The sequence below is a fragment of the Neoarius graeffei genome, chromosome 20 (assembly GCF_027579695.1).
Source record: "Neoarius graeffei isolate fNeoGra1 chromosome 20, fNeoGra1.pri, whole genome shotgun sequence".
NCBI classification, from domain to species: Eukaryota; Metazoa; Chordata; class Actinopteri; order Siluriformes; family Ariidae; genus Neoarius; species Neoarius graeffei.
The window spans coordinates 1,211,369-1,225,320 of NC_083588.1; the positions used below are offsets into that span (position 1 = coordinate 1,211,369).

General features: G+C 43.6%; 1 protein-coding gene across 1 annotated transcript in view; it reads right to left on the minus strand.

Annotated features, from left to right (window-relative positions):
• Positions 1-13,246, minus strand: part of rpl14 (ribosomal protein L14) — a 47,587-nt gene extending 34,341 nt beyond the window's left edge. Inside the window, exon 1 of the mRNA XM_060901071.1 lies at positions 13,242-13,246. Coding sequence (XP_060757054.1) covers positions 13,242-13,244 — 3 coding nt within the window. The 5' untranslated portion in view covers positions 13,245-13,246. The remainder of the gene's footprint in view (positions 1-13,241) is intronic.
• Positions 13,247-13,952: the final 706 nt, after the last annotated feature.

The following is a 13,952-nucleotide window of genomic DNA, read 5'->3' on the forward strand; positions in this document are numbered from 1 at the left end:
ACTGAAATCTTCTGTCCTATCGGTCCAACAGGAACAGATGTTGAGCTTCAGGTAGAACAAGTATTTGTCTCATCTCATCTCATCATCTCTAGCCGCTTTATCCTTCTACAGGGTCACAGGCAAGCTGGATCCTATCCCAGCTGACTACGGGCGAAAGGTGGGGTACACCCTGGACAAGTCGCCAGGTCATCACAGGGCTGACACATAGACACAGACAACCATTCACACTCACACCTACGGTCAATTTAGAGTCACCAGTTAACCTAACCTGCATGTCTTTGGACTGTGGGGGAAACCGGAGCACCCGGAGGAAACCCACGCAGACACGGGGAGAACATGCAAACTCCGCACAGAAAGGCCCTCGCCGGCCCCGGGGCTCGAACCCGGACCTTCTTGCTGTGAGGCGACAGCGCTAACCACTACACCACCGTGCCGCCACAAGTATTTGTATTGTAATTTATTATTATTATTATTATTTCTTCTTTGTAGGGCGGCACGGTGGTGTAGTGGTTAGCGCTGTCGCCTCACAGCAAGAAGGTCCGGGTTCGAGCCCCGTGGCTGGCGAGGGCCTTTCTGTGTGGAGTTTGCATGTTGTCCGCATGGGTTTCCCCCACAGTCCAAAGACATGCAGGTTAGGTTAACTGGTGACTCTAAATTGAGCGTAGGTGTGAATGTGAGTGTGAATGGTTGTGTGTCTATGTGTCAGCCCTGTGATGACCTGGCGACTTGTCCAGGGTGAACCCCGCCTTTCACCCGTAGTCAGCTGGGATAGGATCCAGCTCGCCTGCGACCCTGTAGAACAGGATAAAGCGGCTACAGATAATGAGATGAGATTATTTCTTTGTTGTTCTATTTGAAATATATGTGCATAGTTTAACATAATAATAATAATAAGTGGAATCAATTAATTAATGTTTTTAAAAGTGTATTTACTTTTTATTTAATTTTAATAATTTGATTTTATGTTTTGTATAAACACTATTACTGATATACAATCATCGTTATTACATCAAATCTGATTTGAAATTACAGGCTCTTTGTACCTTCTCTGCGAATCTGAACCCTTTATCTTTATTCATATTATCTGTAAGGATTCAATAAGTCGGTTAATCATGCTCATTAGATTTGAGGAATCAGCATTTTTTTTCTCACATCTCAGCACTTTTCTATCACTACCAGTTTTTCAGCATTTAATTGTGTCACCAGCATCTTCCATCTCACTTCAGTGTGTAAACAGAGCAGGTGAAATACAGGTCTCATATTAACATCACACATCATGTGAGTGGAAAGTTTTCATGAATCAGAAACTAAAATATGAAAGCTGCTTTGTCATAAAATAAAGGAACAGTGTCCCTTGTAATCAGTGATGTATGAAATTGAACTTGTTGTTGGGTTAAATTTCACACAGAGCTTATTGACAGATCCAGGAATAACCGTACAAAGAAAAAACTGACATCATTGAGGAAACTGTTAGTGTTTCTGATAAAGTTTAGTCATACAGGCACCACCGAAACATTTTACCCAGACAGGGATCAAGAATCAAATCTGAGAATGTTTTTGAACACTTTCTGCATTCTTCAGTTTTGTCTCTCGTTGGATACTGAGGTTCTGTATAGAACCCTAAAAGAGTGTTCCCTTCTTACAAAGCGTTACAAGTTGAAACTTTTACAAGGCAAAGAAACTAATAATTTAACAATCAACTTAATTTTCAATTCTGTCAATTTATTAAATCTGTATTGGGGGAAAAACAGTATTAAACATTTTAAAACTAGTTACACCACAGAACTACTGAGTTCTGGACTCTGATTGGTCAGAAGGTGTTGATTAATTCTCTATAACAGCAGCTCTGACAATAGTGCCGGTTTATATTAACGCACTCATTCTAATAAGTTGTGGTTTCCATGGTAACAGCTCGTTCAGGGCCGGGTATGGCGGATGATTCACATTGTTGTTTCTCAGTTACATAATACACTGCATTTGTTTTGTTGAATTTCCTCTGGGAGAGAGATAACAGACAGGCTGGAGAAGGAACTACTGTTAAAAACTAGCTGCTATAATGTCAATGAGTAACTCATTTTACAAACATTACACATTAAGTATGGAGCCTGACATTCTATAACAATAAAACCAGCAAACTGCTGTGGAATAAAACATTTTACAAGAATGTTCAGTGTGGAAACAGGATTTGCTATTATGTTTTATGCCTGAAGTAATAAAATTAAATACGTGCCAGTCCTTCAAAATTCACAGCCGTGCCGCACCCAGCTGTGATGGCGTCGCATCCTGTGTGTGGAGGTCAGCAAAACCTGTGCACAAATTTAACAAAACGCACAAGTTTCTGCCAGGATTCTGCTGAGGAAATGTGATAACAGACGAGAGACGAGCGCAAAGGAACGCAGTCAGTGTGTCAGGGTTCCCGGAGGTCAGGGCATGAGGGCGGGGACATGAACTGGACCATGAACACATCCTTTAACACTTCTTTTCATAAAAAATTCAATTCAGTTTTATTTATTGAGCACTTCTTAATTTCCCTGAGGGAACCCGCCCAAAGGGATCAATAAAGTTTTATCTAATCTAATCTAATCTTTTAACAATGCACATAAAAAGTCACAAAGCAGCTTTACAGAAATCCAGAGATAAAACTGACATTGAAATTTATCCCTAATGAGCAAGCAAGCCCCCCAAAAAATCTGTAGTTTTTTTAAACAATTTAAAAAAAATTGACAAGTTGGGGTGGCATGGTGGTGTAGTGGTTAGCACTGTCGCCTCACAGCAAGAAGGTCCTGGGTTTGAGCCCAGCGGCCGACGAGGGCCTTTCCGTGTGGAGTTTGCATGCTGTCAGTGTGGGTTTCCCCCAAAGGCATGCAGGTTAGGCTAATTGGTGGCTCTAAATTGACCGTAGGTGTGAATGGTTGTCTAAGTGTTAGGCCTGTGATGACCTGGTGACTTGTCCAGGGTATACCCTGCCTCTCGCCCATAGTCAGCTGGGATAGGCTCCAGCTTGCCTGTAGGACAGGATAAGTGGCTACAGATAATGGATGGAAATTGACAAGTTTGACCACATGGGTTAAACTTGAGTTCTATTCCTGTCAGTGCAGTATTTAAATTTAACACATACTGGGAAAAAAAAGTCTGTCTGGGTTGGCAACTTTGAGATCACTGAGATAAAGCCCGAAATAAACACTCGCCGTTTACAAACTCTTATTTCTGATTTGCATCCTGGATTTGTTCTTTGACCTGGAGGCTCGATGATCCTGTTATAAAACATGCTTTGAGAGAAATTTATAAATTGATCCCTAATGAGGCAGAAACCTCAAAGATGCAAAAAAGAACTCATCCTCATCTGGGTGACAACAAGGACAGTGCGATTATAAAGAACCTCCTTCTATATTCCTGAGAAATTCCGGTATATTCATGGCTTCAATTATATTCTTTTTACTGACCATAAGTTGGTTAGCTTTGAGCTGGATTTTAAAATACCAAAAAAGCCTAAAGTTACGCGATCTGTTTACAACTTTAAGCGGGCTGATTGGACGGGCCTAAAACAAACAGTATTAAATACCTTGTGGGATATGTGCTTCGTTCCAAATGACATCAATGCCTCTTTTTCAAATTGGTGTGATTTTTTTCTTAACTGCTGTTAACAAGCATATTCCAAAGTGCAAAGCTCGTAATGTTAATGATCCGCCATGGATTGATAAAGAATTTCGTTTTCTATTGAAAAAGAAAGACTTACAAAGGAAAAAATTATGTAAGAATCCATCCGTGTCGGCTGAATTAAAGTACAACGAGCTCAGGCGGTCTGCTAAATCCATGCTGGCTGACAAAAGAAAAGAATATTCAGAGAAGCTAAAAGCCTCAATTTCTTAAAAATCCAAAGCGTTTCTGGTCTTATGTAAAGTCCTGCACATCAGATAAACCATCTCCTGATTTTCTCAGGGACGGTTGTGCATTTATAACTGACAGTCAGGGAAAAGCGAACCTGCTAAACAAGTTTTTCCATTCTGTGTTTAGCCAAGTATCGTCTTCATCATTTTCTAGTTCCCAGACTTCGCACGCCGTTGATGATCAGCTTGACTCTATACAACTTACAGTGTCTGAGGTGAATGAAGTCCTAATGAGCTTGGATCCAAATAAAGCATGTGGACCTGATGGTATCCCTGGATCTCTGCTTAAGAACATTGCTAGTGAGATAGCACCGTCATTGTGTAAATTATGTCCATGTCCTTGTCTTTGGGTTCTGTTCCCTCGGCATGGAAGCGCGCGAATGTCTCACCTGTTTTTAAAAAGGGAGACCCCACCTTGGCAGAGAATTATAGACCAATATCTCTACTCTGTATTATTTCAAAAGTCTTTGAACGCTGTGTCTTTGGACATTGTTATCCATATTTTATACCATTTCTTTATCACCTGCAGCATGGTTTCTTGCGAGGTAGATCTACTGTAACTCAGCTTCTTGAAGTCTATCATCACATCTTAGACTTACTAGCTGGGGGACAGGAGGTTGATGTTTTACATCTAGACTTATCCAAGGCATTTGATAAAGTCCCTCATTACCTCCTGTTGTCCAAGCTTAGTTGTTATGGTGTCTCTGGGTCGCTTTTAAAGTGGTTTGAAAGCTACTTGACAGACAGGCATCAACGGGTTGTTCTTGATGGCACATTTTCGGAGTGGTTGCCCGTCACTTCTGGAGTCCCTCAGGGATCCATCTTGGGTCCATTACTGTTTTTGATATGTTAACGATATGCCAAGGTATCTTGAGTACGGGTCGAGCCTTGCCCTCTTTGCAGATGATAGCAAGCTTTATTGCCCTATTGAATCTGCAAGTTCCGGCGCCTCTTTGCAGAGCGACTTGAACTGTCTCCATGACTGGAGTATGGATTATGGCATGCAGTTTAACATCTCTAAATGCAAGGTTTTGCACATGTCAAAGCTGAGATCACGTAAAGGGACTCCAAATTATTATCAACTAGCTGGGAAGGCATTGGAAACAGCCTCTGAAACTTTCGATCTCGGGGTGGTTGTTTCTAATAAGCTCACGTGGGCTACCCATATTGAGGAACTTTGTGCTAAGGGAAACAAAGTGTTAGGTCTTGTGAAGCGCGTTTGTGGGCGTGATATTTACGATGTATCAACTAGGCAGTTACTGTATATGACTTTAGTTAGGCCAATATTAGAATATGCATCGCCTTTGTGGTCCCCTTATACAGTTAAACATCAAAAGCTGTTGGAAAACATCCAGCGTTGCGCCACAAAGTTTATTCTAAACTATCCGGCCGTAGAGTTAACATACAATGACAGGCTGTGTAAGCTAAATTGACTCCCTCTAGAATTTCGTAGGGAGATACATGACTTAGTCCTCCTATTCAAATTCAAGGTTGGGATAATAACAGCAAATTTTGTCAATTTTTTGTCACCTGCAACCAGCCATTATAGAACTCGTAACTATGATTTTAACAACTTTTGTCCTCTTATGTCGCATAAGCAAGATTATTTCACTAACTCATATTTTCCTCGAACTATAAAATTATGGAACAGTCTCCCCAGTTATATAAAGCAGTCTACATCAGTTCCTGAGTTCAAAAAACTACTTCGTAGCCATTATAATTCAAGATTGCGCTCATACCGGGCACCATGACCTATATTTATTTAACTTGGATATTTTTGTTACTTAGTCAATTGATAATTATTTTTTATATTTATTGTTTTTCTTGTTTTTAATCATCTAAATATGTTTTGTAATGTTTTGTATTTTGTTAGGGGTTGAATGTTAATTGGGGCTTTGCCCTGTATTCTTCTCCTGCCACTTTTGTTATTTATGTATTTATTGTGGCAAACCTCAGTAAAAGTAAAATAACTGTATCCAGTCAAAACATGTGTTAAAAGGAACTCGAGTCTGAGCATCATGAAGTTATTCACTGTTCAGTGACTGAGACTCGAATGTAAACTGTTCTCAGGAACAACAACATCCACATTTGCAGATAAATTGTAAAATCGAGGCGATCCAGAAAACCACGAGGAGCTCAAACTATCACACCGACTGATTTGATCTGAAAATATCTCATCTCATTATCTGTAGCCGCTTTATCCTGTTCTACAGGGTCGCAGGCGAGCTGGATCCTATCCCAGCTGACTACGGGCGAAAGGCGGGGTACACCCTGGACAAGTCGCCAGGTCATCACAGGGCTGACACACAGACACAGACAACCATTCACACTCACATTCACACCTACGCTCAATTTAGAGTCACCAGTTAACCTAACCTGCATGTCTTTGGACTGTGGGGGAAACCGGAGCACCCGGAGGAAACCCACGCGGACACGGGGAGAACATGCAAACTCCACACAGAAAGGCCCTCGCCGGCCACGGGGCTTGAACCCGGACCTTCTTGCTGTGAGGCGACAGCGCTAATCACTACACCACCGTGCCGCCGATCTGAAAATATGATTTTTGTTTTTGGATTAAAGTGTTTCCTCACTTTCCTTTCTGCAAATGAAAAAATCAGTGTTATCAGTTTTTTGTCTAAAATGCAGCACTCGCTCCACTGCTTTGTTTGTAATTTGGCAGTAAATGGTGCGATGATGTCCTGGATATCGTGTATACTGAAAATATTGCTCGGTGTCATTTCATCTCATTATCTCTAGCCGCTTTATCCTTCTACAGGGTCGCAGGCGAGCTGGATCCTATCCCAGCTCACTACGGGCGAAAAGCGGGGTTCACCCTGGACAAGTCGCCAGGTCATCACAGGGCTGACACATAGACACAGACAACCATTCACACTCACATTCACACCTACGCTCAATTTAGAGTCACCAGTTAACCTAACCTGCATGTCTTTGGACTGTGGGGGAAACCGGAGCACCCGGAGGAAACCCACGCAGACACGGGGAGAACATGCAAACTCCGCACAGAAAGGCCCTCACCAGCCACGGGGCTCGAACCCGGACCTTCTTGCTGTGAGGTGACAGCGCTAACCACTACACCACCGTGCCGCCCACTCGGTGTCATGTGATATGATAATATTTCCATATTGCTCAGCCTTAACTCGGTGTGATGTCAGCACTAAGGTGTGCTCGTGTTCCTTTTATAACCTTGATGTGGTGGAGTTTATCTGATCGCCTCCTGTTCCACAGTCACATTATGTTTATGAGCAGACAGATGTAATTCCTCATAAAAGAAGGAGGAGGAGGAGGAGGAGGAACTTCTCATGCCTGTGTTACCTTCTGGCTCTCCCCTTTTAGTTATGCTGTCATAGTTAGTTGCCAGAGTCCCTGCTTGTACTCAGTGCAATATGTATACTGTTCCTACTTATTCAGGTGACATTGGGCATACCTAACAACCTGTGTTTTCTCTCTTCTCCCTCCCCCAAATCTGTCCCTCTGAGTTACATGTTGGTCCTGGGATCGAGATGCTGAACCTCTTCTGCTCCTCGGACCTGCCTGATCCATCCTGGTGCCCTGTGTCTGGTTGGAGTCTCCTCATCACTCCTGTGGAGGGCGGCCCCATGTGGACAGTTGGAGGTCGCTCCTGGAGGACGCTCTGGACTCTTGCAGTGATGGTTTTGTGGCTGGGGACTGCAGTTGACTTGCTGACTTTGGGACTCCGGTTGTCGTGAATGGTTTTGCACTCGGGTTTCCATTGGTGGGGGGTTTATAGCATCAACAAAGCTGACTTTGTTAGGACTGTTAATGTTATAGTCATGTTGTCTGTTGTTGCCCGGATGGGGATGGGTTCCCTTTTGAGTCTGGTTCCTCTCGAGGTTTCTTCCTCGTGTCGTTTGAGGGAGTTTTTCCTTGCCACCGTCGCCACAGGCGTGCTCGTTGGGGATAGATTGGGGATAAAATTAGCTCATGTTTTAAGTCGTTCAAATTCTGTAAAGCTGCTTTGCGACAATGTTTATTGTTAAAAGCGCTATACAAATAAACTCGACTTGACTTGAGGAAGAGGAGAATGAATGAATGAACCCTTTATTATCACTGTACCAGTGAAATTGGCCATCAACCTGTCCTTACATACATACATACACATAACTGACAGGGGGAATAGACAGGACAGGAAGACAGGGAAAAAAGAAAATTACAGAGTAACATGAGGAAAGGAGAGGAGAAAAAAGCAACCCCCACCCTATGCTCCTGTGAGGAGTACAGTGTGGGAACATTAAAAAAACCTCAGCACATAAGCACAAAAAAACAACAACACAAGTATACTTTACAACATGAAAACCACATAATCACAAAATAACACAAGTACACATTACAACATGAAACACGGGACATGAGGGGGGGAAGGGGGGGAAAGGGGGGGTGATCAGGGGTGGGGGGTGAGGGGGGTGGGGGGAGGGGAGGAGGTAGAGGTAATCCAGCGCAAGCAAGCAGCCGTCTGCTCCTGCAGCCATGAGGGCGCTGGTCACGCACCCGCTTGTCACACTGAGGGTGAAGCAGCGACCGCTGGAAGTGGGGGAAGGAATACGAGAGAGTCTAACAGCAGTGTTCTCCAGGGGAATTGTTGACCCAGCAACGGCCTTGGCCAAGGCCAGTGCTGGCTAGGGAGCCGAAAATAGATAAGATTGGAATTTGTTTGGTCTTAGTGAGCAGACGCATTCCTTTGCATGCCTACGCCGTATGTCCACTATGTCCATCTTGGTCTCCAAAACGATCTGATTTCCATTGCAAAGCTGAAAGCTTCTCCACGATGTTATCCACGTTGCGGTTCAAGTTCTGAATAGCCACAGTCTGAGTGCCAACAGCTCTGCCCACTGCTTCAATCATGTCGGGCAGCTTTATGGGGCTTTGAACAGCTGTCACCGTTTTATGATTTCATTGATAAACCAGGGCAATGCCTAATCCAATCAGCAAAAGTCCTGTAATCATGGTTCCGAATAGGTAGATGTCTTCAATGTCCTCCACAGAAAGAACCGCCAGGCATACGACCCGCCACTTCTCACATGCGTCCATCGTGTAGCCGGCTGCGAACATTCCAGCAGGACAGGCTGGTTCCCCCGAACCCAGGCTTCTCGTCGAGAAGATTGTGTCAATTGCGTGAAGAGACCAGTTTATCAATTCCATGGTTTTTAGTTCGGAGAGCAATGTGGAGAGATTCTCTCAAAAATATAGACACTAGACAGACGAGACAGCAGAAGCAGAAGCAGGAAAGATAAGGGAAGGGAGAGGGAGAGAATGCGACTGCCTTCTGCGAGTGCACAGAGAGAAAAAGAATGTACATGGCTGGAGGCTCTATTAAAGAAATGGAACACAGTGACCCTTTAACCACAAACGAATGTTTTGTTTAAATCTGTGCCTCAAATACACATCCAGAAGGAACTACTGATATTTTAATAATCTTATTATTCCTCTTTTACAACCCCAATTCCAAAAAAGTTGGGACAAACTACAAATTGTAAATAAAAATGGAATGCAATGATGTGGAAGTTTCAAAATTCCATATTTTATTCAGAATAGAACATAGATTTGTTCTTATCTAGTGTTTATACTGTTTATTTATACTGTTTATATTGTTTGAGTGTTTAGTCTGTCTAGTTCCTATGTAGAGTGCTTATACTGTTTATATTGTTTGTTTTTTTCAATTATTCTATTTTTATTTATTGCATTGCCAGTTTGCACCGTGGGTCAGAGAGGACTGTTATTTCATCTGTGCTGTATGTCGAGCATGTATAGCATATTTGACAATAAAGTTGACTTGACTTGACTTGACTTGAGATGACATATCAAATGTTTAAACTGAGAAAATGTATCATTTAAAGAGAAAAATTAGGTGATTTTAAATTTCATGACAACAACACATCTCAAAAAAGTTGGGACAAGGCCATGTTTACCACTGTGAGACATCCCCTTTTCTCTTTACAACAGTCTGTAAACGTCTGGGGACTGAGGAGACAAGTTGCTCAAGTTTAGGGAGAGGAATGTTAACCCATTCTTGTCTAATATAGGATTCTAGTTGCTCAACTGTCTTGGGTCTTTTTTGTCGTATCTTCCGTTTTATGACGCGCCAAATGTTTTCTATGGGTGAAAGATCTGGGCTGCAGGCTGGCCAGTTCAGTACCCGGACCCTTCTTCTACGCAGCCATGATGCTGCAGTATGTGGTTTGGCATTGTCATGTTGGAAAATGCAAGGTCTTCCCTGAAAGAGACGTCGTCTGGATGGGAGCATATGTTGCTCTCGAACCTGGATATACCTTTCAGCATTGATGGTGTCTTTCCAGATGTGTAAGCTGCCCATGCCACATGCACTAATGCAACCCCATACCATCAGAGATGCAGGCTTCTGAACTGAGCGCTGATAACAACTCGGGTCGTCCTTCTCCTCTTTAGTCCGAATGACACGGCGTCCCTGATTTCCATAAAGAACTTCAAATTTTGATTCGTCTGACCACAGAACAGTTTTCCACTTTGCCACAGTCCATTTTAAATGAGCTTTGGTCCAGAGAAGACGTCTGCGCTTCTGGATCATGTTTAGATACGGCTTCTTCTTTGAACTATAGAGTTTTAGCTGGCAACGGCGGATGGCACGGTGAATTGTGTTCACAGATAATGTTCTCTGGAAATATTCCTGAGCCCATTTTGTGATTTCCAATACAGAAGCATGCCTGTATGTGATGCAGTGCCGTCTAAGGGCCCGAAGATCACGGGCACCCAGTATGGTTTTCCGGCCTTGACCCTTATGCACAGAGATTCTTCCAGATTCTCTGAATCTTTTGATGATATTATGCACTGTAGATGATGATATGTTCAAACTCTTTGCAATTTTACACTGTCGAACTCCTTTCTGATATTGCTCCACTATTTGTCGGCGCAGAATTAGGGGGATTGGTGATCCTCTTCCCATCTTTACTTCTGAGAGCCACTGCCACTCCAAGATGCTCTTTTTATACCCAGTCATGTTAATGACCTATTGCCAATTGACCTAATGAGTTGCAATTTGGTCCACCAGCTCTTCCTTTTTTGTATCTTTAACTTTTCCAGCCTCTTATTGCCCCTGTCCCAACTTTTTTGAGATGTGTGGCTGTCATGAAATTTCAAATGAGCCAATATTGGCATGAAATTTCAAAATGCCTCACTTTCGACATTTGATATGTTGTCTATGTTCTATTGTGAATACAATATCAGTTTTTGAGATTTGTAAATGATTGCATTCTGTTTTTATTTACAATTTGTACTTTGTCCCAACTTTTTTGGAATCGGGGTTGTATTTCAGTGCAACTAAAGCAAAACTTTTGTCAATCTGGAGGGAATTGTTCATTCATTTTGGCAACATGAATTAATATTTATTAAACATTTGATAAATGAGGCACGTGTTGTGTCGCTGAACTCTGAAACAGTATGATGAGGACGGCCATCTTGTACAACCGGCGTCACTATTTTCCTGAGTACAATCTGCCCTCCTATGCTCCGCCCACTATGCCACACCCTGAAAGTTTAAAGATGTCATTTTATTCGAACAATGGTGCTTTTGTACAGTAAATATTTCATTTTGAGAGACAGAAATCAAATCACATTTTTGTTCAATAGACCAAACTTTTCAGAGTTTTTATATGATGATAGCTGATCAGGGAGGAGCTAAATGTAAAGTCATACTATTGGTTAATATTATTTGTTATCCACCTGCTTGTGTGTGGATGATGATCAGAGGTGGACAGTAACGAAGTACATTTACTTACATCCTCATTACTCGTTACTATGAAGTGGCTTTGAAAGTGGGTGTTTTTTCTCTTCTTTTCTAAAACGTGATTGGTTTTTCCGCAGGTGAGACTGAGACAGCCGATCAGTAATCACTAGGGTCACGTCACGTCCATAGACTGTATAAAATCAAGCTCAATAATTCCTCCGCAGCGTTATTTGAACACGATCAGTTGAGGGCAGAATGGAAGGAGGCGGTTCTTCTGGAGAACGCATACACACTCATGGCTTTACATAGAACCCATGTTTCAGTTTTCTGAAAGGATTAAAGATTCGTTTCATTTTAAATGGTTGCTTTGTTTGCCAAAAACGAACCACATCACGGCCTACAAAAACTCGCCGTCCAACCTGCGGAAGCATATTGAGGTCTGTAAACGTTTTATTCCAAGAGAAAGCTTGCAGTGAAGTTGTCTTTGCTTTTAGAGCTAGTGATAACATTGCAATAGCGATACAGTCTGGTTAGTCAAATTACTTTCTATGGATTTGCCTGCCAAGTTGCCATCGCCTTGTCCACGGCTAACGTTAACACATAGCTAGCTAACTTGGACACTGTTAGTTAGCATGTAAAAACGGAGTTACGCTAACATGACTAACGTTAACTTATCTGAAGTCCTTTCAGAAATATCTCATCTCATCTCATCTCATCTCATTTTCTTCCGCTTATCCGGGGCTGGGTCGCGGAGGCAGCAGTCTGAGCATGGAAGCCCAAACTTCCCTCTCCCCAGATACCTCGGCCAGCTCCTCAGGAAGAACACCGAGGCATTCCCAGGCCAGCCGAGAGACACAGTCCCTCCAGCGTGTCCTGGGTCTTCCCCGGGGCCTCCTCCCGGGTGGACATGCCTGGAACACTTCCCCAGGGAGGCGTCCAGGAGGCATCCGAAAGAGATGCCCGAGCCACCTCAGCTGATTCCTCTCGATGTGGAGGAGCAGTGGCTCTACTCCGAGCTCCTCCTGAGTGACTGTGCTAATCACCCTATCTCTAAGGGAGAGCCCAGCCACCCTGCGAAGGAAACTCATTTCGGCTGCTTGTATCCGCGATCTTGTTCTTTCGGTCATCACCCAGAGTTCATGACCATAGGTGAGAGTCGGAACGTAGATCGACCGGTAAATCGAGAGCTTCACCCAGTATGGCGCAGCCGGGGCCCACCCTGGAGCCAGGCCCGGGGTTGGGGCTCATATGCAAGTGCCTGGTGGCCGGGTCTTTGCCCACGGGGCCCGGCCGGGCTCAGCCCGAAGTGGTGACATGGGCCCGCCCTCCTGTGGGTTCACCACCCACAGAGGTAGCCGTAGGGGGCCGGTGCAGTGTGGACTGGGCGGCAGTCGAACGCAGGGGCCTCGATGACCTGATCCCCGAACACAGCGGCTAGCTATTGGGACATAGAATGTCCTTTCAGAAATATGTTTTAGCATAATCTTGCCAAATAAACAAAATGCAGAAATCTTTCTTTTCTAGTAACGTGAGCTGCCTAATATGATTTTGAGTTTGAAAAGAGTTTGCTAGCATGTCAGGTGGAGTTTCACTGACTAGCTAGCTTAACGTTAAACCACCATGATGGCACAGCATGCGTTCATTTTGTGAATTCACATTTGTCTTTGGTAACAGCATTAGGTTTTGTAAGCGTTGTGGCAATAATACAGCAATGCATTGACAGAAAATGTACTTTTAATAAGTATTTTTAAAAGCAAATACTTCGGTACTTTAACTTAAGTAAAAATTTGACTGGACAACTTTCACTTGTATCGGAGTAACATTTGACCAGCTGGATCTGGACTTTGATTTAAGTAATGAAGTTGGGTTCTTTGTCCACCTCTGATGGTGATGTCATCTCATTATCTGTAGCCGCTTTATCCTGTTCTACAGGGTCGCAGGCAAGCTGGAGCCTATCCCAGCTGACTACGGGCAAAAGGCGGGGTTCACCCTGGACAAGTCGCCAGGTCATCACAGGGCTGACACATAGACACAGACAACCATTCACACTCACATTCACACCTACGCTCAATTTAGAGTCACCAGTTAACCTAACCTGCATGTCTTTGGACTGTGGGGGAAACCGGAGCACCCGGAGGAAACCCACGCGGACACGGGGAGAACATGCAAACTCCGCACAGAAAGGCCCTCGCCGGCCACGGGGCTCGAACCCGGACCTTCTTGCTGTGAGGCGACAGTGCTAACCACTACACCACCGTGCCGCCCCTGATGGTGATGTAATTAAAAAAATGAATAAGACACAGCAAATGAGGTGGCATTTTGATCGAAGA